This window comes from Octodon degus, unplaced genomic scaffold, assembly GCF_000260255.1.
Source record: "Octodon degus isolate 3935 unplaced genomic scaffold, OctDeg1.0 scaffold00005, whole genome shotgun sequence".
In the NCBI taxonomy this organism is placed as follows: domain Eukaryota; kingdom Metazoa; phylum Chordata; class Mammalia; order Rodentia; family Octodontidae; genus Octodon; species Octodon degus.
The window spans coordinates 13,110,450-13,133,751 of record NW_004524581.1 but is presented as its reverse complement, the minus strand read 5'-3'; the positions used below and the strand labels follow the sequence as shown (position 1 = coordinate 13,133,751).

General features: G+C 49.6%; 1 protein-coding gene across 16 annotated transcripts in view; it reads left to right on the top strand.

Annotated features, from left to right (window-relative positions):
- The window catches only part of Camk2g (calcium/calmodulin dependent protein kinase II gamma), a 59,041-nt gene that overhangs the window by 6,389 nt on the left and 29,350 nt on the right, over positions 1–23,302 (top strand). For all 16 annotated transcript variants that reach the window (XM_004624020.3, XM_004624026.3, XM_004624022.3 and 13 more), the window contains exons 3-10: positions 7,080–7,139; positions 15,376–15,430; positions 16,251–16,316; positions 19,351–19,423; positions 19,571–19,673; positions 20,103–20,186; positions 20,626–20,720; positions 21,464–21,586. In XM_004624020.3, the coding sequence (XP_004624077.1) occupies positions 7,080–7,139; positions 15,376–15,430; positions 16,251–16,316; positions 19,351–19,423; positions 19,571–19,673; positions 20,103–20,186; positions 20,626–20,720; positions 21,464–21,586 (659 nt within the window). The remainder of the gene's footprint in view (positions 1–7,079; positions 7,140–15,375; positions 15,431–16,250; positions 16,317–19,350; positions 19,424–19,570; positions 19,674–20,102; positions 20,187–20,625; positions 20,721–21,463; positions 21,587–23,302) is intronic.

Sequence of the window (23,302 nt, the reverse complement as noted above, 5' to 3'; positions counted from 1 at the left end):
AGACTGTCAACAAGGAAGGGGGGTGGTGATCAGCTCCTGTCCCCATCTCTGTGCTCTCTGAACAGCCTTGGCAGGCAGACAAGGGCTTGATCCTGGTGCCAAAAAGGTGGTGACAGGAAGCATTGGGCATTTTGCACCTTTGGAGGGCCTCTGCGGAAGCCCTTTGTCACCTGCCCATGGTCAGATACACCTGTCCCAGAATGACAGGGGAAACCAAGGCATAAATGATTTCATGGGGATTTGGTTTTGTTTTCAGGCCATAAGTATGCCCATGGTTTTGCTGGTCCTCAGACCCCAGCATCATCAGAAAGCATGGCCTTCACTTCCTCCCTGAATATTCCCTTTTAGACCCAGGCTGTGGGCCCTTTGTTCCTGTGAGGACTCCTGGTGTGTCGCCCCACACTTCTCCTTCTAGGCCCAGAGCTCCAAGCCCAGTGGAGCAGATCCCTCATTGCTGGCTGAGGCCCCATTCTCATCTGTACCCACATTTTTGGACTCTGGTGGAGACATTTCCAGCCACTCCCCCCCAACACCATCGCTACTTCCTGGGCCCTATCAGCAGCAGTAGCAGCAGCAGCTTCCCATCTGCTCCCCTCTTTTCTCCTCCCTCTCTTTCCCTTCCCCCTGCTTGCTGCTGCCCTGGGAGGAGCTATTTTTAGGGTCTGCTTCCTGGGATGTTTTACTTGGGGCTGGTTACCATGAAGGAAATGTCACCAAAACAGTGGGCAAAGGTTGCAGGCACCAGCGGTGCTGCTGGGTGCACTAAGAACTCAGAGGCTGACCCTGTTCTGGCCCTTAACAGTGACCAGAACATCCAGAGGCAGAGCTTTGCCTTCTTGGGTTTGTGAAAGACCCAAGGGAATTTTCTCCATCAAAGCAGGATTGGAGCTTGAACTATGGGGCAAGTCTTAGCACCCTAACCTTAATGCTAGCCCTTTCCTGCCTTAGCGAGAGCTTTCCTTGTCTTGAAATCCAAAGCTATAGTGAGGCTCCGGCTTTTGTGTCACCTAGCTGACAAAGGGTTGTCAGCTTTGGTGTAGGGCTGAAAAGGTATAATGCTAGCTTAAGGGACAAAGGTTTGGGGATTCACATGGGTGCATTTCAGATCTTACACCCTGTAGCTACAGCCCTCAGCTAGGCCTTACATGAGTAGGTGTGCAAGCACTAGAAGCCATGGTCCCCTGGCTGGTGTGATGGAGGTTCTCTGCCCCTTTGGAGTGAGATTCAAAGAGGAAGGGTCTCGTAGTGCCAGGATGGGACTGTGTGGGTAAACAGCTGGGGAAGGTGGATTATGACACCAAATCCCTGTGCTGCCCTTGTCTGTGGTCCTCCAGGTGATGCCCACCAAGGCCATATGGGACTTCCACTGTGTGGGAAGGAGAGGGAATCTCGGGAGGCAGCAAGCTGAGGCCCTCCCAGGGCGCATCTGAGATGGGTGGGGCTGCGGGAAGCATCTGATGGTCTGATTTGGGGTCACAGGCACAGACCTGCAGAATACGCTTTAAAAAGGGCACCGTGTCTGAGATTGGAACTCAAGGAGAGAGGCCTATGGCCAGAGGGCAACCATGTGTCTGCTCCCACTTACTGAGGATCTTGTGTTTAGGTGACAACAGAGTCCTCATTTGAGGCCAGTGCTGGCGTTTGTGATTTTGGAGACATGTCCCTAAATCAGAGGGCAGGTCTCGGGCAGGGCCATAGAGGACGGGTGCCTAGCCATTGTAGGCAGCGGGGAGGAGAGTGCATTCGAAGTAGGCGTCTCTTCAGGGCTGGAGGGGCTGGTGGTTGAGGGCCCTGTGTGCCCCTTTGCTGCACACTGTGACCTTGCTAACTGCTTCCATTTTTTTGCCTGCCTTGGTGCATCTGGTTACTCCTTATTGTCCTTCCTGTAAAATCCTGGAGTACTTGACCAAGCCTCAAAGTGCTTGGGCAGAAGTGCAGGAAAGGCAGGCTTGCCAGGATCCTCATTTCCCAGGGCCTGGCTCCACCCTGGGCCAGTGCTGGGGGAGGATGGAGCAGGCCCCTGATGAGGCCACTTCTGCTTTCTGCTCCTGTTGCTACCTCTGCTCTTAAGGGGGGAAACTTTGCAGAGGGCTGTGGTTGAAGCAGGGCTGAGGGCCGGCAGGGGTGGGTCTCCATGGCAGTAGCACACAGGCAGGCAGGAAGTGGCCCTGTGCAAAGCGGGAAGTGGCTGTTGTCGAACAGGAAGGGGGGGCTGGGCTGTGGGAGGGGGTGGGGAGAAGCCCAGTGAAAGGTAGATGAGGGAGAAGGGTGGTCCCTGGAAGAAGGGGCGTCTCCAGGAAGAGGCCGCTTCAGGCAAGAACACCAGAGGGTGTTTAGCACTTTGGGATGTGGAGCCAGGGCCTTTTCCTACTCCTGTGGACTGAGGCAGCCACCAAGGCAGCGACCTTGTCACTTTGGGATTGAGGATGCTGTTTGGCCAGGAAGCCCTTGCCCTTGGGAAATATGCTCAAACCTGTCTTGTTTCTGCTGGGTTGGTGCTCTCTGGCCCACAGGGGACCATAGGACAGGAATGGTAGGGAAACACTGGAGGGGGGGCTGGACAGGTGGCTGTGCTGTGCGGGGCATAGGTCAGTACTAAAGAACTTTGTGATGGCAGGGCACTGTCACCAGTGAGGCTGAGGAAGAAGGGGGACCTCACAGGAAGTGACGCTCCCCAGGGTGGTCCTCTCCCTGGCAGCCCCTATAGGCCTTAGATGTAGGTAGGCCATGCCCCAAAACAGCCATGGGGAGTTCATGAGAAGCCCCAAGAGTGGGTTGGGGGTGCAGGTGTATTTTGGACCCTGCATATGCCCAGGTGGAGAGGAAAGTGGGTCCTAATGTCTCTGTTGTCTGTGGCAGTGAGCCTGGCCCAGAAGTCTTGTTCTGTCATTGAACACTTGGAAAGCAGGCTGCTTCTTGTCAGGTGCTACGCAGAGTGTACCATCCACATTATTGCATTTAAACCTGAGGTCTTGGTGTTTCCATATTAGAATAAGAAACTCGTAAGCTAGGTACCTGGCTCACTCTTGTCCCCTTTGGGTCCAAATCAGATGTCATTTTCTCACTGAGGCTTTGCAGTGAGAAGTCTCATGCCATGCACAGCCACCTTGTTTAGGCTTACACTTTCTCCCTCCCAGCTTCATTCTTCTACTTAGCACTTACTGCACCACCTGCCTGCAAGCTGAGCTTCTTGTCTGGCCTTCTCCCCGCCCCGGTCCTACCAGCATGTGAGCCCCACAAGGGCAGGGGTTTCATCTGGGTTGCTGGCCACAGTTCCCCAGCGTCTAGCACAGTGTCTGTCACGTGGTAGGCCTCAATAAATACATTTTGAAGGGCTGAATGAGGCTTGGGTACGTTTAGTAACTTGCCAGATATCACAGGGCTGGACTTAATCCAGGGCCATCTGAGTCCAAAACCGATGTGTTAATTGCTCTACTCTATGGCTTGGAATCAGGGTGAGGACCAGGGCACAAGCCTGGGGTTCAGAGAACCTACGGGCCTCGCCCAGAACTTAGAACTCAGCTCCGTGGTTGAGCTGAGTGGCTGGCAAGGACCCTGGACACCCTGGGCAGCTCCTTTGAGGAGTTGAGAGATGAAGTCTGTGTCTCCTGTCTCTGCGCTGAGTCACTGGGAAAGCCAGAACACCTTTTCTTATTTTTAGTGCTGTTGCTGTTGTGGGCCCGTAACCATCAGCCAGTAAGAGACTTAAGGAAGGAGATAAACATTAATCTTCTGGGCCTTCCCCTCAGCTGCCACCTCCACATTGCAAGGTGCTGTTTTCCCACACCTGTCTGGGCAGCCAAGCCTGTGAGTTGTGGGTCAGAGGTGGTGAGATGTGTGGTCAGAGACGTGGCCAGTATGGCTACAGTCTGCAGTATCTCTGTCGCCATTCCAGGGCTCACAGGGGAAGGTGGGGGTAGCACTCAACATAAGGCCAGATCTGGAAGGAGCATGTCCCATCCCTCCCCACCACCACGACCTTATGTGCCCTGCCTCATAGAAGGCCCTGGCCACATCCTTTTGGGACCAGGTAATGTGGGCCTAGGGTGATGTGGGTTTGGCTGCATCCTGGGCATCGGTCAGGCTGCACCTGAGGATGGAAAGGAAGGCCTGACCCAGATCTTTGGGCAGCTGGATAGATTAGCTGGGAAGTAGGGACTAATCTCTGCCAGTCCCCACCTCCTTCCATGAAGCAGAATTATTGCTAGAGGAAAAGTTTAACACAAACTTGAGGTGGTTGCTGAAACAGTGAACATGAGTTCCTTCTCATCTAAAATCCTTACATTATCTCAGACAGACGGACCAGGGTTTGGATCTTAGTTTGCCCTTTTCCTGCTGCGAAATCTTTAACAAGTTATTTAATTTCTCTGGGTGTCAGTTTATCCTTTGTAAAATGGGCCCAATCCTAACAGCTACCTGCTGGGGTCTTGGTAAGAGCCGTTGAAGGCTTTAAAGAGATTCTGCTGGGCTGGCGAGATGGCTCAGTGGTCTAAAGCACCTACTTGGAACAAGCTTAGCAAACCACAGGGACCACGGTTCAATCCCCCAGCACCACATGCCAGCCAGCCCCGCCCTCTGGTGGGCTGAGCTGGCCACACACACACACACACACACACACACACACACACACGCACACTAAATAAATAAATGTAAAAAAAATTTAAAAAAATAAATAAATAAAGAGATTCTGCTGTGTGGGATGGAAATGAGGTGGGGAGAAACCCCTTCTACGAAAGATGGGGTTGCTTAGCCTAGGGAGTTGGATTGCACCAAACTCTGCCTCTCAAGCCCTCCAGTCTTTGCTCTCACTTGTTCTCATTTGCAGTGATGGAGAAAGAGGGATCCAGGCCCAGACCACCAGCATGTACTTCCTGTCTATCAGCTTGGGCAGTCAGAGTACTTTTACCTTTTTAAGCCTTAGTTTCCTCATTTGTGTAGAGCTAATCAGGTTCCTGCTCGATGGAGTTTCAGTGAGGATAAGCAATGATAATCTTTGCCTCACAGTAAATGCTTAGCAAGTGGCGGTTGTTCCTGCTACTGTTGTTACTAATAAGCCTGTGGAGTTCCTGTTTATGGAAAGAGCTCCAGGAGTACTACTTGGGAAGGTCCCCCTGTGATCTGTGGTGTGTGAATCGTGAGAAGTACAGGGGAAGATCGGGGTCGTCAGGAGGAGAAGACACCATCTCCCAAGAGGAGCAGGGAAGCCTTTATCAAGGAGGCAGCTTTGGACAGGATTCCAGCAGGCACAGACCGAGGAAAGGAGAGGTGGCTGGGTTTCCTTGCTCTGAGCAGCATTCTCTGTGCTCCCTGAGTTCTTCCTGTGGAAGGAGTTGACCCATGCGGCTCACCTGGCCCTGAGGACTCACATATTCTGGTCATTTCCTCAAAACAGAGTAATCCAGAGCCCAAGGATGAACAGTTCAGAGCTCACAGCCATGGGCAGTCTGGAGGAGCCTGGAGAGAAGCAAGATTTATATCTGTCTTGTTTTCTTTTTCTATAAAATAGCATCAGAATAGTGCCAGCCTTCTATAGAGTTTTGTCCATGTGGCATAGATGTCAACCCTCAGTAAATCTTAGCTGTATTATTATTATTATTATTACAGCTAAGATTTATTATTATTATTATTATTATTATTATTATTATTATTATTATTATTTGGCAGAACCGGGGATTGAACTCAGGCCCTTGTGCTTGCCAGGGAAGCGCTTATTCCACTGAGCCATCTCCCTGGCCCCTGTTAGCTGTAATTATTATTTTAAATTGCCAGGGTTGAGTTGTAGCTCAGTGGTAGAACTCTTGCCTAGTATACGTGAGGCCCTGGGTTCCATCCATAGCATCATAAGAAATGAGGAAAATTGGTTATCGGCACCCTCATTGGTCAGCACTGTTATGTTTCAGAGTTGAGAGGACAACTTTGAAGGAAAATACATACATGTAAAACTCCTAGCACTGTACTCAATCAACTCAGCTGTTACACTATTCCCTCTTACCTTGTTTTTCTTTTTGTGCAGTCTCAGTTATCTGTGACCAACCACAATTCAAAGACACTAACTGGAGAGTTCCAGAAATAAGCAGTTAATAAGTTTTAGGGGCCAAGAAGATAGCCCAGTAGAATAAGTGCTTGCCTGGCAAGCAAAAGGGCCTGAGTTCAATCCCTGGTTCTGCCAAAAGTAAAATGAAATAAAATAAGTAAGTTTTAAATATAAGTAATGTCAGGTCTGGGATGTAGCTCAGCTATAAGGTGCCTGCCTGGCAAGTACAAGGTCAGGCGTTCAATTCCTAGTACATAATAAAGTAAATAAATAAAAAGTAACAAACAGCCAGAGATCTAACTCAGTGTGGAAGGTCCTATTTAGAACTGAGCATGGTGGCACACGCCTGTAATCCCAGCACTTGGGAGGTTGAGACAGGAGGATCACTGTGAGTTCAAGACTGGCCTGGGGGCTACAAAAGTGAGTTCAAGGCTGGCCCGAACTGCATAGCAAGACCCTGTCTCAAAAATAAATAAATAAAAAAAATTTAATGTGATAAAAATCCCTTGCTGCCGTATTCCTGTCCCCCAGGACATGATCATCCCTTTGTCTGGAGTATTCTGTTATAGAAGCTACCTGACAGGAATCATTTAGTGGCCTTTTTGACCATCAGGTGGAATGTCACAGTATCACAGTGCTTTGGTATAAGATATGGTACTGTCTGCGGTCTCAGGCATCTGCTGGGGATCTTGGAACACCTCTGCCTCAGACAAGGGGGAACTACTGTGCTAGTGCTTCCAAGAAGAAAGAAAATCTCTTATGGTAGAGGAAAGAACATCTGTTTTAGCTAAACACCTGAATTCAGTTCTGGGTCTGCCACTCACTGGTGTAAAGTATTTAACCCCTCAAGTCATTTATTTTCTTACCTGGAAAAAGTGGTCGTAACAGCTATATCCAGGATTGCTGTGACTTGCTGTATTAATTTGCCTGATTGCCACAAGTAGCTAGTCAGTGCCTAAAAATTAAAGACATATGAATAGCCCAGTGACCATAAATAGAATAGATGGCTGATGACCTTTTTTTTTCCCCTCTCTTTTGTGCTTAGATCACCAGAAACTAGAACGTGAGGCCCGGATATGCCGACTTCTGAAACATCCAAACATTGGTGAGTGCCCTATACAGAGACTTCTGTGGTGCCCCACCCCATACTCCATGGTGTTTTGTGGAAGGCAGGATGCACAAAGATTGGCTGCTTTTGTGTGTGGAGTCACCTCTGTCTGTCACCTCTCCACCTGGTGTCTTCATTTGGCCTGGGCAGCGTAGCAGCACACTGAGGCTTTCTCATTGAGAGACCTGAGTATCTCCACTGCTGTGGCTCCGTGTTAGGCTGAGAGTTGGAATAGATTCAGACTCCTCTCTCCCCTTGCTCCTTCCGCCTTTGGGCTGAGGTCCAGGCCCTCAGGGTGTGAGGTTCTGGGCTCCCAGCCTGAGGCATCCCTCACGGGGGCCATCCATAGCCCTCCTGAAAGGCACAGGATTTTGTTTTTGGACCGGAAAGAGTTTTGTCCCTGTTGCGGTGTCCTGTGCGCGTTGAAGTTTCCATGGCACTCTGGTTTGTGTTCCCGCTGTCTGCCTGCCTGACTTCTCTGGAGAAGGGGTGGCAGGATGGGCTCAGATGAGGAAGGAGAGAAAATTGAGAGGCTCTCTTTCTGCTCCCATCCCGACCCGGGGACAAGAGCACATTGAACAAGAGCACATTGTTGTTTGTTTTAAAGCTTGAGGAGGTTTGCCTGCCCCAAACCATTTTGGCTCATTTTTACGTTGTTGAGCTGAAACAATCTTTGCCAAAAGCATTGGCCCTCATCTGGTGCTTCTTACAGAAGCGCCAGAAAGTAGGCTGGCTGTGGTGTCTGAGCCGAAACACCAACGTGGACTTGAGGCAGAGCGGGGAGCATCTCCTAGGTTTTCTCTGAAAGCCCTGAGTCATCACGAAGGACAACCGTGGTCTGTGCTCCTCAGGCATGGCCTAAATATCAGGGCTCCCGCAGTGCCATGGAGGCCGCCTGCTCCACTCTCTTGGCAGCCAGGCCTGTGAGGCGACTTGCCGGAGCTTGATACTGCTTCCAGGGCCACCCAGCCACTGGCTTCCAGATCGCAGAAGGTTTAGTGTGAGCTCCTAGTAGGAGAGCTGAGTCGTCCTCCAGCCTGAGGAGAGAGGAGCAGTGCTGAGGTAACCAGCACACCAGCCATCCCGGGCTTTATAGATCACAATCAGCAGCTTGGATTACACCCGAGGCAGATTGGCATAGTCGGTACCCTGCTCCACCTGGTGCGCACATCCCACGGAGCCAGCACTTCTCAGCTGGCGCGTCTGGCCTTGGAGCTCAGGAGCTTTTGGGGTTTCTGAGGTTAGACCTTGCTTGAAAAACTGCGTGGTAGGGACCTGTGTGCTGCTGTGGGTTGACCAGGGCCCCCAGAGAAACACTTCGAGTGACAGTCACAAATTTGGGCATGTTTTGTTTGGCTGGCTCAGTAGTCTAAAAATATTATTATTTCCCAATATTGAAAAACAAGATTTCATATTTTGAAAAAAAAAAAATCCTACTTCCCAGATTTTCAAATCAGGAGGCTTGGCTCTAAAGCCACCCACCACCTCAGAAAGCATTTTGGGATCCCAGTCTTGGATCTCAAACTCTTGAGGACCGCAGCTTCCTTTCCTTTATGCTTCTTGGGGCCAACTGGAGCAGCAGTGATGTGTTTCCTCCTGTAGGAAGAAAAAGGGATAAGGGCCAGAGGTGTAGAAGCAGACTGCTGTTAACATCCCTATGACACAGGAAAGGTGGACCACAGGAGGGTCAGGGTATCATAAAGACAACTGAGATAAATATGAATAGGAAAGACAAAGGGGGGATATTAGCAGAAAAGAGTCTTAGCTTTTTTTCATACATTTCTAGGATTAAATATATAGTACAGTGACTTTTCGATTATTCTTGGTGTGGTCATCCTTTCCCTTTACCATCAACTGCAAGCTTGAAATAAAGGCAGTGGAGGAATTGCCTGTCCCAGGGCTCTGCACTGTTGGGAAGTCAGCAACACCTGAGGCAGTCACTTTGTTGGCATCGGCATCGGCATCGGATTGCCTAGGACTGTGTTCCCATTTCACTACTGCTCAGAGATCTGGAGAGTTCCTGGGCCAGGGGCCGGGGTAGGGGCAGGCAGAGGGAAGGGTGCATCAGGACTGTGTCCTAGGAGCGCTGGCTGGCTGGGCTCCCCGGCTTCTGGTGGGAACCAGAACTCTTGGAGATGTGGCTGAGCTTTGGGTCCAGGAGCAGGTGTTGCCATGGATCCGGACCTGCCTTGTTGCTGGAGAGGAGGCAGTTTGTGCCCTGATTCACTGTTCTCCATGGCCCTTTTGGCTCTGGTCTTTTTAGCTCCGTCTCAAAGGGAGACCAGCAGAGCAGTCCAAGAATGGTGCATCGCTGGGTCAGCTGAGAGCAAAGAGCCAGATTGTTGACCTTTGGCTGCTGTCAGATCTGGAGCCCCTTGGATTCAAAGGGGGTACTGGGTTCAGGGGCCACATGTCCCATTGTATCCCTAATACGCAGTCCACTCAGAAGCCTGTCGGAAGTGTAAGCCCTAATGTACACTGTGGACTTTTGGTACTGATGTGTCACTGTAGGTTCATCGATGGTGACAAATGTACCACTTTGGCGTGGGGTGTTGATAGTGGGGGAGGCTGTGTGGATGTGGGTATGGGGTTATGTGGGAACTCTTTGTACCTTCTGCTCAGTTTTGGTATGAACCCAAAACTGCTCTAAAAAGTAAAGTGTATTCATTTAAAACAACCAAAATTCCTGTTGGGTGTGAAGCTCACTGTTGAGCTCCAAGCCGTCCCGGCAGCAGGCAGTGGTGGCAATTGAGTGTCGGGGGAGCCCGTAGTACCGACAGTCTAAAGCCTCACTAGAGTGCGTTCCACCTGTGATCTGCCTGCTCTCTGCTCTAAATTCCTCTAATGAATAGACTGTCTTCCTCCGTGCTGAGCTGCCCCAGCACTTTTGATCACAGTCTAGCATTGTGGTTTAAAGCAGCCCTTCTCAAACTTTTATGTGCTTATGAGTCAGCCAGGGCTCGTGTCAAAATTCAGGTCTTGATTCAGTAGGTCTGGAGTTAGGGCCTGAGATTCTTAATCTCCCAGATCACAGATGATGCTGCCACTGGTCCATGGCCACACTTGGAGGAGCCATGGTGTGTGTCTTTGGAATCAGGTTCACTCGGTTTGAATTTGGGATTTCCCAGTTACAAGTTGTGACCTCTTGCAGGTTATTTAACCCATATGTACCTGCCTCTCTTTTCTCTTCTGAGATCCTTCATGAGCTTGGGAGAGGATTCAGCAAACAAGACTGGAAATGGAAGTGATGAAAATGGAAATGGAGATTCCAACTCTCAGCTCCTCAACCCTAGTTCTATTCATGAATTATTCAGGGAAGGCTACCATTTGGGGAACAGTATAGTAAAATTAATTCTAAAGAAAAAGGAAACATTGCTCATGGCTGATCTGAATTTCTGTCCCTGGTGCAGAGGTAGGGGCCCTGCACAACTGCCTCTGGGGTGTAGGCTCAGTGACAGCAGGGTCTCCTTCTCATCGTATGACTACTCTTTCTTTTTCCAGTACTGGGGATTGAACCCAGGCCCTCGCATGTGCTAGATAAACACTCTACCAATGAGGTACATCCTCAGCCTTTTTTATTTTAGTTTTGTTTGGTACTGAATCCAGGACCTTGGGTGTAGTAGGCAAGTACTCTTATCACTGTGTTCTATTTTTAGTCCTTTTTGTTCTGAGGTAAAGTCTCTATAAGATGCCCAGGCTAGGCATGAACTTGGGATTCTTCTTGCCTCAGCCTCCTGAGTAACTGGACTTGCTACAGACATTTTCTACAGTGCACATTATCAGAGGCTTTTGAGGAAAGACTTGTTATGCAAGAGTGGCTTTGGTGAGGGTGCTAGGGATGGAACCTAGGGTTCTTGGCACTGAGTACATTCCCAGATGTTTAAAATTTTGAAACAAGGTCTTGGCTACATTGCTGAATTTCCCTGCCTGGGCTCAAATTTGTGATCCCTTTGTCTCAGCCTCCCACATGGCTGGGATTGCAGGTGTGTACCACCTTGCCTGGCTTGCAGTGGACATTTTTTTTTTTTTTTTTAATGTATTTAGGACAGGGTCTATAGGGTTTCACTACATAAATCAGACCCATAGTGATTCTTCTGTTTTCAGCCTCCCTGGTTCTGGGATTACAGGCATGTGCCACCATGCCCAGACTTAGGGTTTGTGCCGGCCCAGTGCGCCTGGGGTCGGGGCTGGTGTGGCATGTGATGCCCACAAATCGAAACCTGGTCCCTGCACTTGCCTGAGCAGGCACTTAGTCCACTGAGCTATGTCACCAGCCCTAGATGGTTTTTAAAGAGTTACAAGTCACCACAGCATTTGAGTTGCGGGTCTTTCAGTCCATGAAGATCTCAAGTACAAAGTAGAGGTATCTCAGTGTTTGGGCCATCCTTCCTTCCCTGATTGAGAGTAGTAATTAGAGTTATTGCTCAAGCACTGTAAAGTTTTGTGTTCCTTTTCCCACATCTTCCCGTCAGCCTTGGTCCAGCCCTCCTTACTGTGGAAGGGGCTGGGCATCAGAATATTTCATTCCACACACCATAGCACCCTTTTTTTTCTCACCACAATCCACACACTTGTGCTTAGTTACCTATTTGTATAATTTCTGGTTAAAATCTGTCACCTGGAAACACCATGGGAGCAGAGCTGGGCTCTTTCTCTTCAAAACTGTGTATATAACTGAGCCTGCTTCAGGGCAGCTGCCTACAGGATGTTGTCTATCGAGTCAGGGGGCCAGGGCTGATGGGCAGGTGGAAACTCCTTTGCATAAAAGGATGGACAAAGATTCTTTAGTGACTCTGATTTTTTTTTTTTTTTTTAATGTATTTGGTACAGGGTCTCACTGTAGATCAGACTCATAGTGATTATCCTGTTTTCAGCCTCCCAAGCGCTGGGATTATAGGTGTGCGCTACCACGCCCAGTCTCAGTCACCGTCTCAGCAAGCCCCACATGGCATGCTGTGGATTGAACCCTGGCCACTGCGCTTTATTCTGCTGAGCTATCTGGCCGGCCTGTGACTTACGTATATCAAGAATCTTACCTATTTTGGTGTCTAGAATTGAACTCAGGACCTCATGACAGCCAGGCAGGTGCCGTGCCACTGAACTATGGCCCCAACCCCAATACTAAGAATGTTGATGTCAATTTTTCTTCAAATCATGGTTCTGCCACTTACAAGTTGTGACTTTGGGTGGGTCCTTTTGGAGCCTTAGTTTTCTCTCCTGTCAGATGGGGACATCATAAGGAGTAGCCCTCCAAGTTAGTAACATGAGTCTCTAGTAATGTACCACATGGAAAGCACAGAGCAAAACGCTCGGCACATAGAACAACTCAACTAAGTGTCAGTCATTATAAGTTCAGCCATTATCAATACTCTCTCAGCGAGGTGTGGGGGCCCATACCTGTAATCACATCCCTTGGGAGGCTGAAGCAGGAGGATTGCTCTGAGTTTGAGGCCAGTTTGGCCTACAAAGTGATTCTAGGCCAGCCTAAACTGCATGATAGGACCCTGTCTGCAAATAAACCCCCTACCAGTTGGTGCTTAGAATGGTGCAGTTTTCACCTCTTGTTCCCAGTTGCCTTTTAATTTTCTTTACAAATTACAAAAAAGAAAAATGAGAGTCTTATTCAGATCTCTCTTACTGCTTGTCTTGGTGTGTGGCGTCTCGCTTTCAGCACACATCAAAGCCGCAGGGGCAGGGGCTGGGTGGCTGGCAGGATTAATCTTCCTTTGCTCTTCTGCTAATCCCCTCCCACCTGGGCTCTGTGTGTGGGCTTCCTGGAAAGGGCACTCGTGTCTGGGCAGAGGCCTGAGTGCCTACTCCTCAGGCCTTTTTCTCAGGCCTGTGGCTCTGGGGGCAGGGGTAGGATTGGGCCTGGGCGGGCTCAGGGAATGGGGTTAGCAGTGAGGCTCAAGGCAGAGGTCCCCTGGGGGCAGTTGTTAGCGTCCTACCTGCTGTCCTGTCAGCTCACCATCCTGCTGCTGTTACTCAGCTCCCTAATGAAGCTGGTCTTTGGCTTCTGGGACAGCTGATTTCTAGGGGATTATTTGTATTACACACTTTAATGCTTTTTAATAGCAAATTTTTAATTAAATGGAAAGTCCTTTTGGAAGCAAGGGAGCAGCCGCAGCAGGACTCAGCATGAGGCAGCGACAGAGACCAGAGAAACAAAGTGAGGGAGAAGCAGCAGGGCTTTGGGGAGCTTGACTGCATGTGAGGGTTCAGTGTGGGAAGGACAGAGGGGTCTGGCTCCTTCTTTCTGTCCTAAAAGCCTTCCTCTGTCATTGGCAGGGCTAAGGAAATGTGGGCGGTTTAATAACAGGAGCAGGTAGGCAGTGTGATGTGTAGACCTCACATCAATTCAGGAGTCCTGAATTGTTAGGTGGAGACAGGGACCTGTGGTGATGGCTCTGGGCCTGGGGCAGGGCTTGTGTGTTTGGGTTATGTGTTTCACATTCTGGCTGATGTTGATTCGGTGAGAAGGGGAGGTCGGGAAGCTCCTTGACCCTCAGGAGGCGCTTTGCAACTGCATGTGAAAGCAGTCTAGGCCTGTCAAGAAAGAGATGCTGGGATTTCTTTGTATCTGAGCGCCTCCTCAGTTGGGTTTGTGTCAGGCCATTCCTGAAGTGCTCCTGGAGATCTGTAACTGCTCAGGCCCGGAGCAAAGGTCACACAGGGAGCTTGTGGAACAGAAGTTTCTCCTCCAGAGAGTTGAGGTAAGGGGAGGGATGGGAACATCAGGACAGGCAGCCAAAGCAAGCTGTGTCTGTATTAGAATGATGTTCAGGGGTTGGCATTTAACCCAGAGGTAGCTCTGTGGGCATAAGCTTGCAGAGGAGACCTCAGAAGACATTAGGTTGGTCTTTTGCCCAAAAGCTTTAGAGGCAGGGATTGAGACAGGACTGTGCTTGCCAGCCTTTTCTCACTATTGGTGAATTTCCTTGGTCCTCTTCATGCCCTGCCCTCCTGGACCCATCTATACGCTGTTGTAGGCACATTTGTGAGCAGTCTCTCGCCCCAGCTCTGTGGCTTTGTTGCCTGGTACGTGGGCCATCCCATATCTCTTACAGGAAGCAGTGATATGCACTGGCTTTTGGAGCTAGAGAAGCCTGGATTCACGTCTTGACCACCACTTACTAATAGTTCTTTAGCCTTTGGTAGAAGTTAACTTCTGGGCCAGCAAGATAGCTCAGCAGGACTAAGCACCTGCTTAGGCAAGCGCAGGGACTGGGGTTCAATTCCTGGCACCACATTTACATAGACCCCACCCCCAGCACACAGAGCCAGCCACCGAGACTGGGCGTGGTAGTGCATGCCTGTAATCTCGGCAATGGGGAGACTGAAAACAGGAGGATCACTGAGTCTGAGCTGCGTAGTAAGACCCTGTATCAAATACATTAAAAAAAAAAAGTTAACTTCCATGGTCCTTTTCTGTACAGGAGGAATGACATTCATCTTAGCAAAGTGTAATAAACTCCTTGAAGGCAGGCTCTGTTCATTCCTCCTGTATGCCACCGTCTACCCTAAGGTCTAGCACACAGTGGTACAGTGGTGTTCAACTAGTGCTTTTTTTTTTTTTTTTTTTTTTTTTTTTGCGGAACCAGGAGTTGAACTCAGGCCCTTGCACTTGCCAGGGAAGCGCTTACTCCACTGAGCCATCTCCCCGGCCCCCAAAGTGATTTCTTTTCTTTTTTTTTTTTTTAATTTTTTTTTTTTTTTTTTCAACTAGTGCTTGGGAGATAGTAGTGTAGGCCAAAAACCTAACACAAGGCCTAGTACAGAGTAAGCCACTGTCTGATTGTGTGCACAGCTTCCTGGGCTCTCTGGCTATTACCCTGTTCCCTTCTTCCTGCCTGCAGTCTACCCTTGCCATCTGCCCCTCTTCAAGAGCTCCTGGACTGTCCCATCTTGTGGCTGTCTGTGCCGTGCCATCTTGTTGTCCTAGGAGCACCTTCTCTGGGACTGGACCCTCCGGGAGGTTCCTGCTTTTCTCCATCCTGACTTGTCCTTAGCCACAAAGCCCCTCTCGCTTCCCTCAGGCAGAGGTGGTGCTGCTGATCTGTCACTCCTCTGTGGCTGCCGTTGTCCCACTTGGTTTGGAGGGTTGGGTGTGTTGCCCCTTCTGCCTGCAGTGCATGGTGAGGCTGGCAGGAGCTGTGGTGGACTTGCTCTCAAGAAGCATAGGATCTCTGAATTTTCTCTCTGTTAATCTCTGTCCCTGTCTCCTCTCTTGCAGTGCGCCTCCATGACAGTATTTCTGAAGAAGGGTTTCACTACCTCGTGTTTGACCTGTAAGTGCCACTCTTCCCCTGCAGCTGGCTCAAGGGGACACCTTGGGAAAGGCTAAGCTGAGCCCTCAGCCACTGCTGGACCCCTGTCCATTGCCCGGGTGAAAGGACTTGCTTGCGAACTTCCTCTGAGGATGGGTGGGGAGCTGGCCTGAAGCCCCTGGGGGTCTCTCTGTTCTGACATTTCTGTGTATTTGTGTTCAGCACTGCGCCTTGTGGCCTTGCTTGTGTCTTGTTCCTTGATGCGTTCTTTTTGGAGAGATAAAGTACAGCCTTTGCATGACCTTAAAAATTCTGGGGAATGGAAGATAGCTTTTATTAGTTGTAAATGGGTCCATTTGGTCTCTCTTCCACTTTGGTTGTACTTCCACACCTTAAAAGTGGCTCTTTTCCTCCTGGAAACTCCCCTCCAGTGTCATCAGGTTTGGGTGTCTATGTGCACGCTTTCTTTACTCTTCCCTCTCTGTAGTAGGTCTGTCCTGGGACCCCTGTGTGCTTATGTTCATACTGCTCTCAGGCAAAGCTCCAACTTTTGGGATCGCTTGGATATTTTCTCTTAGATCCCTGTGTCTTTACCACTGCCTGAGTGTTAATTAATGTGTAGATTAGAGAAACAGAAGTGTCCAGAAGGAAGGGGAGCCGGGATACACCACAGAGGAGCCCGGTGCCTCTGAAGGGCAGAGCACTTGCAGGGCTCACACGCACGGCACACACAGCGTCAGAACTTCTCTAACAGCTGTTGTACAGTGTGACTGTTACCTGTTGGATGCTGGGCTGGTCATGGGATGCTGCCTCCTCTGACCTCTTCTCCTGTTCATTACAGTGTTACTGGTGGGGAACTCTTTGAAGACATTGTGGCCAGAGAGTACTACAGTGAAGCAGATGCCAGGTGAGCTGCATTAGAAGGAGGCTCAGCCACCTCAGGGGGCCAGCGTCCAGCCTGTCTGAATAGTCTCTGGAAAGATGAGAAGCTCTGTTCTCTGGATAACAGTTCTGTATAGCTGGACTAGGGCTCCATTCTGTGGGTGATGTTAGAAGTCAAAAATTCACCCAGATTGATATCTGGTTAAGCCTCTTATAAGTCTCCTTTTCCCTGTCATCCCAGAAATACGTTTTCTTTATATGGCTGTGTACTCACCAGCATGTCCAAGGGCACTTTCTCCTCTCTTTTTATCTCAAGACAAATCTAGTAGGCACCACACCCCAGGCTGCGGCTGTGGTGAGGAAGTGTGGTTGTTGTCCACAAGGAGTCTAAAACCAGGGAGCCACTACTCAGGTTTGCAGCCTGTAGCCTTGTTGCGCGTGATGACCACTTTGAACATATGACCCTCCGGCTAGGGGATAGTCACCTGACCCCTGGTGGCTCCTTCCTGTGACAAGCTAAATGCCACCTACTGGGGTATAGTTTGGCCTACCTTTCCTGCCTTGGCGCCTCCCTGACCCCACTTTTCTCTGAGGGTGACATCCTTAGAACCTGATTTTGATCATCCCACCTTAGCTGATCTGGCTTATGTGGAGCTTGGACTGGCTCTGGAGAGTGGGGGAGTGCAGCTTCCTCATGAGTTCCTCAACCGTGAGCTGGCCAGTGTTTGCTGACCAACTTCAGATGCTTTGGCCTCAGGAAAAATTCTCAAGTGGAGAGATGAATTCCAGTGCCAGCAGGGGAGGACCAGGCTGTGGGCGGGAGGAGGCGGCCCAAACGCTGGGAGCCCAGCCGGGGGAGGGGGGCCTGTACCAGTGGGCTTGGCCTGGCTCGCCTGGGACACTTTGCACTTTTGCCATTTTAGGCCAGAAGGCTCTCTCTGCTAGCCTGGCTGTGTTCTAATTATACATTTCTGTGGAGACTCCGCTCCGTAGCTCGTTGGCCTACCATTGGGCTCTGTCCTGTGGGAGGCCTGAGCCTTGGCCACTAGGGGCCTGGTACAGTAGTCCCTTGGCTTTTGTAGGAGCCCCAGCAGCAGATTCTAGAGAAAGCACTCAGAGGTAAAGGCCAACCTCCCCAGAACACCCAAACACCACAGCCTTCCCCGGCACACCTGGTGGTGTTGGATGACCAGGCATCTGGTCTCGAGCTCAGGCTCCCCTGGCTTCTGTGCCCTTGGCATTTTAGACTGGATAATTTTTGAGGGTGTCAGGCACTTAGAAGCATCACTTGCCAGTAGATGCATCTTTTTCCCTTCCGCATAGTGTGACAACCAGTAATGTCTCCAGACAGTGCCACACATCCCCTGGGGGTAAACTCGTGCTCAGTTGGAAGCCACCTCTTTCGCCTGCCTGTGTTTCCTGCCAGGAGTTTGACCACAGGGCTGGCAGGAAGGCTTGCACAGTGGACTGTCTGCTTTGAGAATAGCAGCTGAATGTGACTCTGGCTTTGTCCTTCTATGTGAATTCACCAGAAATGCTCCTCAGGTGCTGTTTGGAGTCCCCACAAGTGTATTGTTTCTGAAACTTGTTTAATCTCTGCTAGATGATAAGAGCAGCTTCTGGGTCTGCCATAGAGATACTCAACAAATGTTTAAATAAACCCATCCCCAAAACAACTTAGGTCACTTAGTTGGACTCTCCTTAATTGCTGGCAAAAGCCCTTTCTCTAAGAATGGCCAAATGTAGTAGCACACACTGCTTGTAATCCCAGCACTTTGAGAGACAGGAGGATGACAAGTTCAAGTCCATCCTTGGCAACTTGGTGAGAACCTGTCTTGAAATAGAAATAATAAATAAACAGATAAATAAATGAAAAGTAAAAGGAGGCCTGTGGGTTTGAGCTACAGTACCTCTACACATGCATGCACATAAAGGAGCAACGTGACCATGTGGGGAAGAAAAGTGAAAATAAAAGGGTTGGATGGACTCATCTTTCTCAGCCTGGGGTGTCTCCTGACTCTTGGGAAACCAGTTGGTTGTGTTGGACTTGTGCAGCCAGAAGCAGCCCTGGTGGACCAGTTCTTGTTGCTCTTCTGCCACTCAGTGAGTGAGTGGAAAAACCACATAGTGCACCTGGACCTCCATTTCCCTTTCCCCAAAGTGAGTGTTAGTAAGAATGTGGAGGAAAGGGAACCCTGTGCACTGTTAGTATTATAAATTAGAATAGCCTTTTTTGGAAAACTGTATGAATATTCTTCAGAAAAACTAAAAATAGAATTACCATATGATCCAGCAGTCCTACTACTGGGTAAATACCCAAAGAAATTGAAATCAGTATGTTGGAGAGATGTCTGTACTCCCACATTCACACAGCATTACTCTCAATAACCGGGATAGAGAACGTAAGTGTCAGCAGCAGATGAACAGATACTAAACATGTGGTAGATGGATATTACATATAGCTGTGGGTGTGTATGCACAATGTATAATAGAATACTATTAAAGTATGTATTATCTATGGATAATAGAATCCTATTCAGCCTTTACTAATTGTCATTTATAACACGTGCATGAGCCTAGAAGACATTATGTTAAGTGAAATAAGCCAGGCAGAGAGAGACAAAAACCGCATGGTCTTACTTCTGTGTGGGATCTAAAAACGATGATCTCATACAGTAGAGTAGAAGGGTGGTGGAGTCTCTACTAGAGACTGCAGTGGGTGTGGATGGAGAAAAGAGAGGCATTGGTCAGGGGGTACAGTTTCAGAGTGGAGGAGTAGGTTCTGGTCTGTGGTGAGGATAGTAACAATGTATATTTCAAAACAGCTGTACGATTTTTAAGTGTTCTCACAGCAAAGAAACAATACATATTTGAGGTGACAGATATGCCAGTTAGGTGATTTAATCATACCAGAGGTATAAATATTATTTGTCCATTAAAAAAAAATAGGTTGAACTGGATGGTGTCTACCTCTGTGAACCTGGTATCTGCTTTTAGTCTGTGCATGTAGTCTTCATGAGGTGGTCTGATTGACATTTCTCACCCCCCTGTTTTTTCAGCCACTGTATACATCAGATTTTGGAGAGTGTTAACCACATTCACCAGCATGACATTGTCCACCGGGATCTGAAGGTACTGCCCAGGCTGGCCTGCCGAGCCTCCCGCTTGTGATGTGTTGGTGCCACCTGGTGCCAGGTAGTGGTACTGCGTGGGCCCAGAGTGGGCTTTCTCTGGGCTGAGGGGTAGATGCCTCACAAGTTCCTCTGGTTCCTTTTGCAGCCTGAGAACCTGCTGCTGGCGAGTAAATGCAAGGGTGCTGCTGTCAAGCTGGCTGATTTTGGCCTTGCCATCGAAGTGCAGGGAGAGCAGCAGGCCTGGTTTGGTAAGGGTGACCCCGTCTTCCCGGAATGCAACCCCCGCCCTTCCTCCTCTTCCTGTTCTGCCTTCCTCTTTCAGAACTAGAAGCCAGACCTTTAATGGTCCTTGGAGAGTGGAGGAGGGTGGGAGGGTACCGAGATCCCTCCTGGTCCTTCGTGACTCAGTACAGTGAGTCTTGTAGCTGTCAGCAGTGTGTGCTTGCTGCTGCCTCTGGGGAGGTGCTGAAGTTCCCGGTAGGCACCCAGACTTGCCCTCTTCCTTAGGTTCCAGGAAGGATGAGAAGCTCGGCCTGGCACCTCCTGCAGCCGGTGTGCCGAGAGATTATGTAGCAAAAGCAGCAGGCAGGAGAAGGACTTTGGGGGGAAAATGCTGATGGGGATTTACTAAGAGAGAAGGTGGGTTCAGCGTGCCTCTGCCCTCTTTTCTGCTACAGGTTTTGCTGGCACCCCAGGTTACTTGTCCCCTGAGGTCTTGAGGAAAGATCCCTATGGAAAACCTGTGGATATCTGGGCCTGCGGTAAGCCCATTCCACGCCTTCAGCCTTTCTGTGTTCAGAGCCCTCGGCTTCCAGTAATGGCAAGAAATAGGCATCGCTATTCCTTGCGGGCCCCACAAGTACCTGCTCTGTGTGAAGTAACAGTGTTTGTCCCCCTGGGAGGGCCATTCCCATCACATCCTCTTCTCCAAGTGACTTCCTGGATTGTGTCACGTTATTCTTGGACAAAGATTTGCTCACGCCATAGAGCGTAGGTAGAGGTGAATCTAATGTGACTTGATGATGGGAGGAGTGAGACACAGAAAGAGGGGCTGGCGGCACAGTGCTGCCCCCTGGCATCCATGCCTAGTTCTGGGCTGACCCTTGCCTTTCTGGGTGGCCCTGGGCCCTGCGTGGCCTTTCTTTACTCCTCGGAGAAGGAGGTGACTGACCCCAGCAACCTGTGTGCTCTGTCTCGTAGGGGTCATCCTGTATATCCTCCTGGTGGGCTACCCTCCCTTCTGGGATGAGGATCAGCACAAGCTGTATCAGCAGATCAAGGCCGGAGCCTACGATGTAAGGACTGGTTTGCTGAGAGCCCTGCAAGCACATTTTCCTGCCCCTCTGGCTCTGTCCAAGGGAGGGTGCAGGATTAGTGCGTCTTGTGATACAGGAGTGTGAAGGGACTTTGAGGACCCAGGGATGGGCATAACAGACTTAATTCTTGCCACTTTTTGGTGGGAACAACTTTTTTTTTTAAACACCGTTATGGGGCCAGGGAAATAGCTCAGTAGAATAAGCACTTGCCTGGCAAGTGCAAGGGCCTGAATTCAATCCTCGGTTCTGAATGAATGAATGAATAAATAAATAAATAAATAAATAAATCACCATTCTTAGTAGCTATAAAAGTAAGAAACCCACTAAAGCTCTTTGATCTTTATTGTAAAGAACGGAGACGCCACCTGACATGCTGTCTCACAGGGATGAGAAGTCCGGAGGCTCCTGCCCTGCAGTGATACCTTGGGCACATCAACGAGCCTCTTTTCTCCTGGGTAGAGGCATGGAATTGAACTAGAGCGTTGGAGTTGCCTTCCTGCTCCGATCTTATGTTCTGGTGTTCTAACTATGACCATTCTGTCTTCCTTCCCGGTCTTTAAGTTGACACAGTTTCTGTGGTATTCCCAGGGCTTCTCCACCTCTATGTCAGGCAGCTTTGGGTACCACAGCATCCCAGGGGTAGGAGTTGAAGTGAAGACATAGCCTGCGTTTCAGGGTGAAACACTCAGATTCCATATCCCTCCCCCTGTCCTACTCCTTAGTTCCCATCACCGGAATGGGACACAGTAACTCCCGAAGCCAAGAACTTGATCAACCAGATGCTCACCATAAACCCAGCAAAGCGCATCACAGCTGACCAGGCTCTCAAGCACCCATGGGTCTGCGTAAGTTTCTTCATTATGGGTCTTGGAGTTGGGGATGACTCTCCATGTGCCCTTTGTACCCTCCTTATTCATCTTTTTACCAGCAGAGACTCCCCTGGGGCTTTGAGTGGGGCCCAAGGTCAGTGAATGTCACTGAGGGACTCAGAGACAGAAGGACTCAGCCATAGGCCTTTGCTCATCTCCCAACACTTGATGTTCTGTGGCTGCATTCTGTGTGTGTGTGTTTAGTATAGGGTCTCACTACATAGATCAGACTCATAGTGATCCTCCTATTTTCAGCCTCCCAAGTGCTGGGATTATAGGCAAGTGCCACCATGCCCAGTCTCATTTGTCATCTCAGCGTGCCCCAGGGGCAGGGCTGGCATAGCACACCAGCAATCGAACCCTGGCCCCTGTATCTGCCTAAGCAGGCGCTTTTATCCACTGAGCTATCTGACCAGCCCAGTGGCTGCATTCTTGAGTGAGGGCTCAAGCTGACTCTCACAGACCCAGGTAACTGACAATTTAGAAAGCAGCTGACAGAACTCAGGGTGAATTCCCAGCTCTCATACAACTCTCTTGGTACCATGACCAGGACCCCATAGATAAACATGAGTGTCCTCTGAGCTATTGCAAAGAGTACCCTGAAGCTCACTCTTGGTCACTGCTATGTTTTCTTACACAATTCTTTCCAATGTGAAGATTTGGTACTTAGCTATCCTGACAGTCGTAATACATTTATTTGTCCTTTCCTTGTTTACCGAATGCCTCTTTGATGCTAGTCACCAGGCAGTTGCTGGGGAAACAAAGATGAATGCAGCATGGTCCCTGCCCCACAGATCTGAGGAGACAGCACTCAAACAAGCAGCCATGCTACAGTGGGACGGTGTGCAAAAGCATCCGACAGGAGGGCAGAAGTTCCTGCTGTCCCTGATAGGCAGTCAGGTCACCGAAGGCTTCATGGGGAAAATGGCCTCTGTCCTGCTTGGCAGATGACAAAGAGTTTCCCTAGATGTCACCCTGAAGACAGAGGTTAGCATGGGCTGGAGTGAGAGGCCATGGGAAATCATTGAGTTTAAGGAATGTTAAGTAGTTCAGTCTCGATGAGGCTGTGACTATAGGAATGTGAGAGCGGGGCCAGAAGGATTCCATGACATACAAGTTTCTGCCTGAGGAGTTGGGATTTTATTCAGAAAGCTTAGGAAACTATTTAAGGGTTTTAAAGAGAATATGAAATTTGCATTTAAGAAAGATCACTTTGGAAGTGGTGTAGAAAATGGAATTGGAGGAAAGAAGCTGGAGGCAGAGGGCTGGTGAGATGGCTCAGTGGTCTGAAGCACCTACTTAGAACAAGCTTAGCAAAGCACTGGGACCGCGGTTCAATCCCCCAGCACCACATGCCAGCCAGCCCCGCCCCCTGGTGGGCTGAGCTGGCCACACACACATATAATTAAATAAAATTAAAAAAAGAAGCTGGAGGCAGAGCGCTCAGGGAGCTGTTGGAGCCATCTAAGCCCAGACAGGGTCTCAGGATGGGGTCTCAGCCACAGGCAGAGGTGAAGAAGCGCTAAGCGTGGTAGGCAAATGAACTCGAGATATTTGGGGCATGAAATCTAGAGGCTTTCTAGTGGCTGTATGTCTGTATGGCCCAGGAACAGGGTTTGGTAGTAAAATACTTGCCTGGTGTCCCTGAAGCCCTGAGTTCTATCCCTATCACTGTACTGCAAAAAAAGAAAA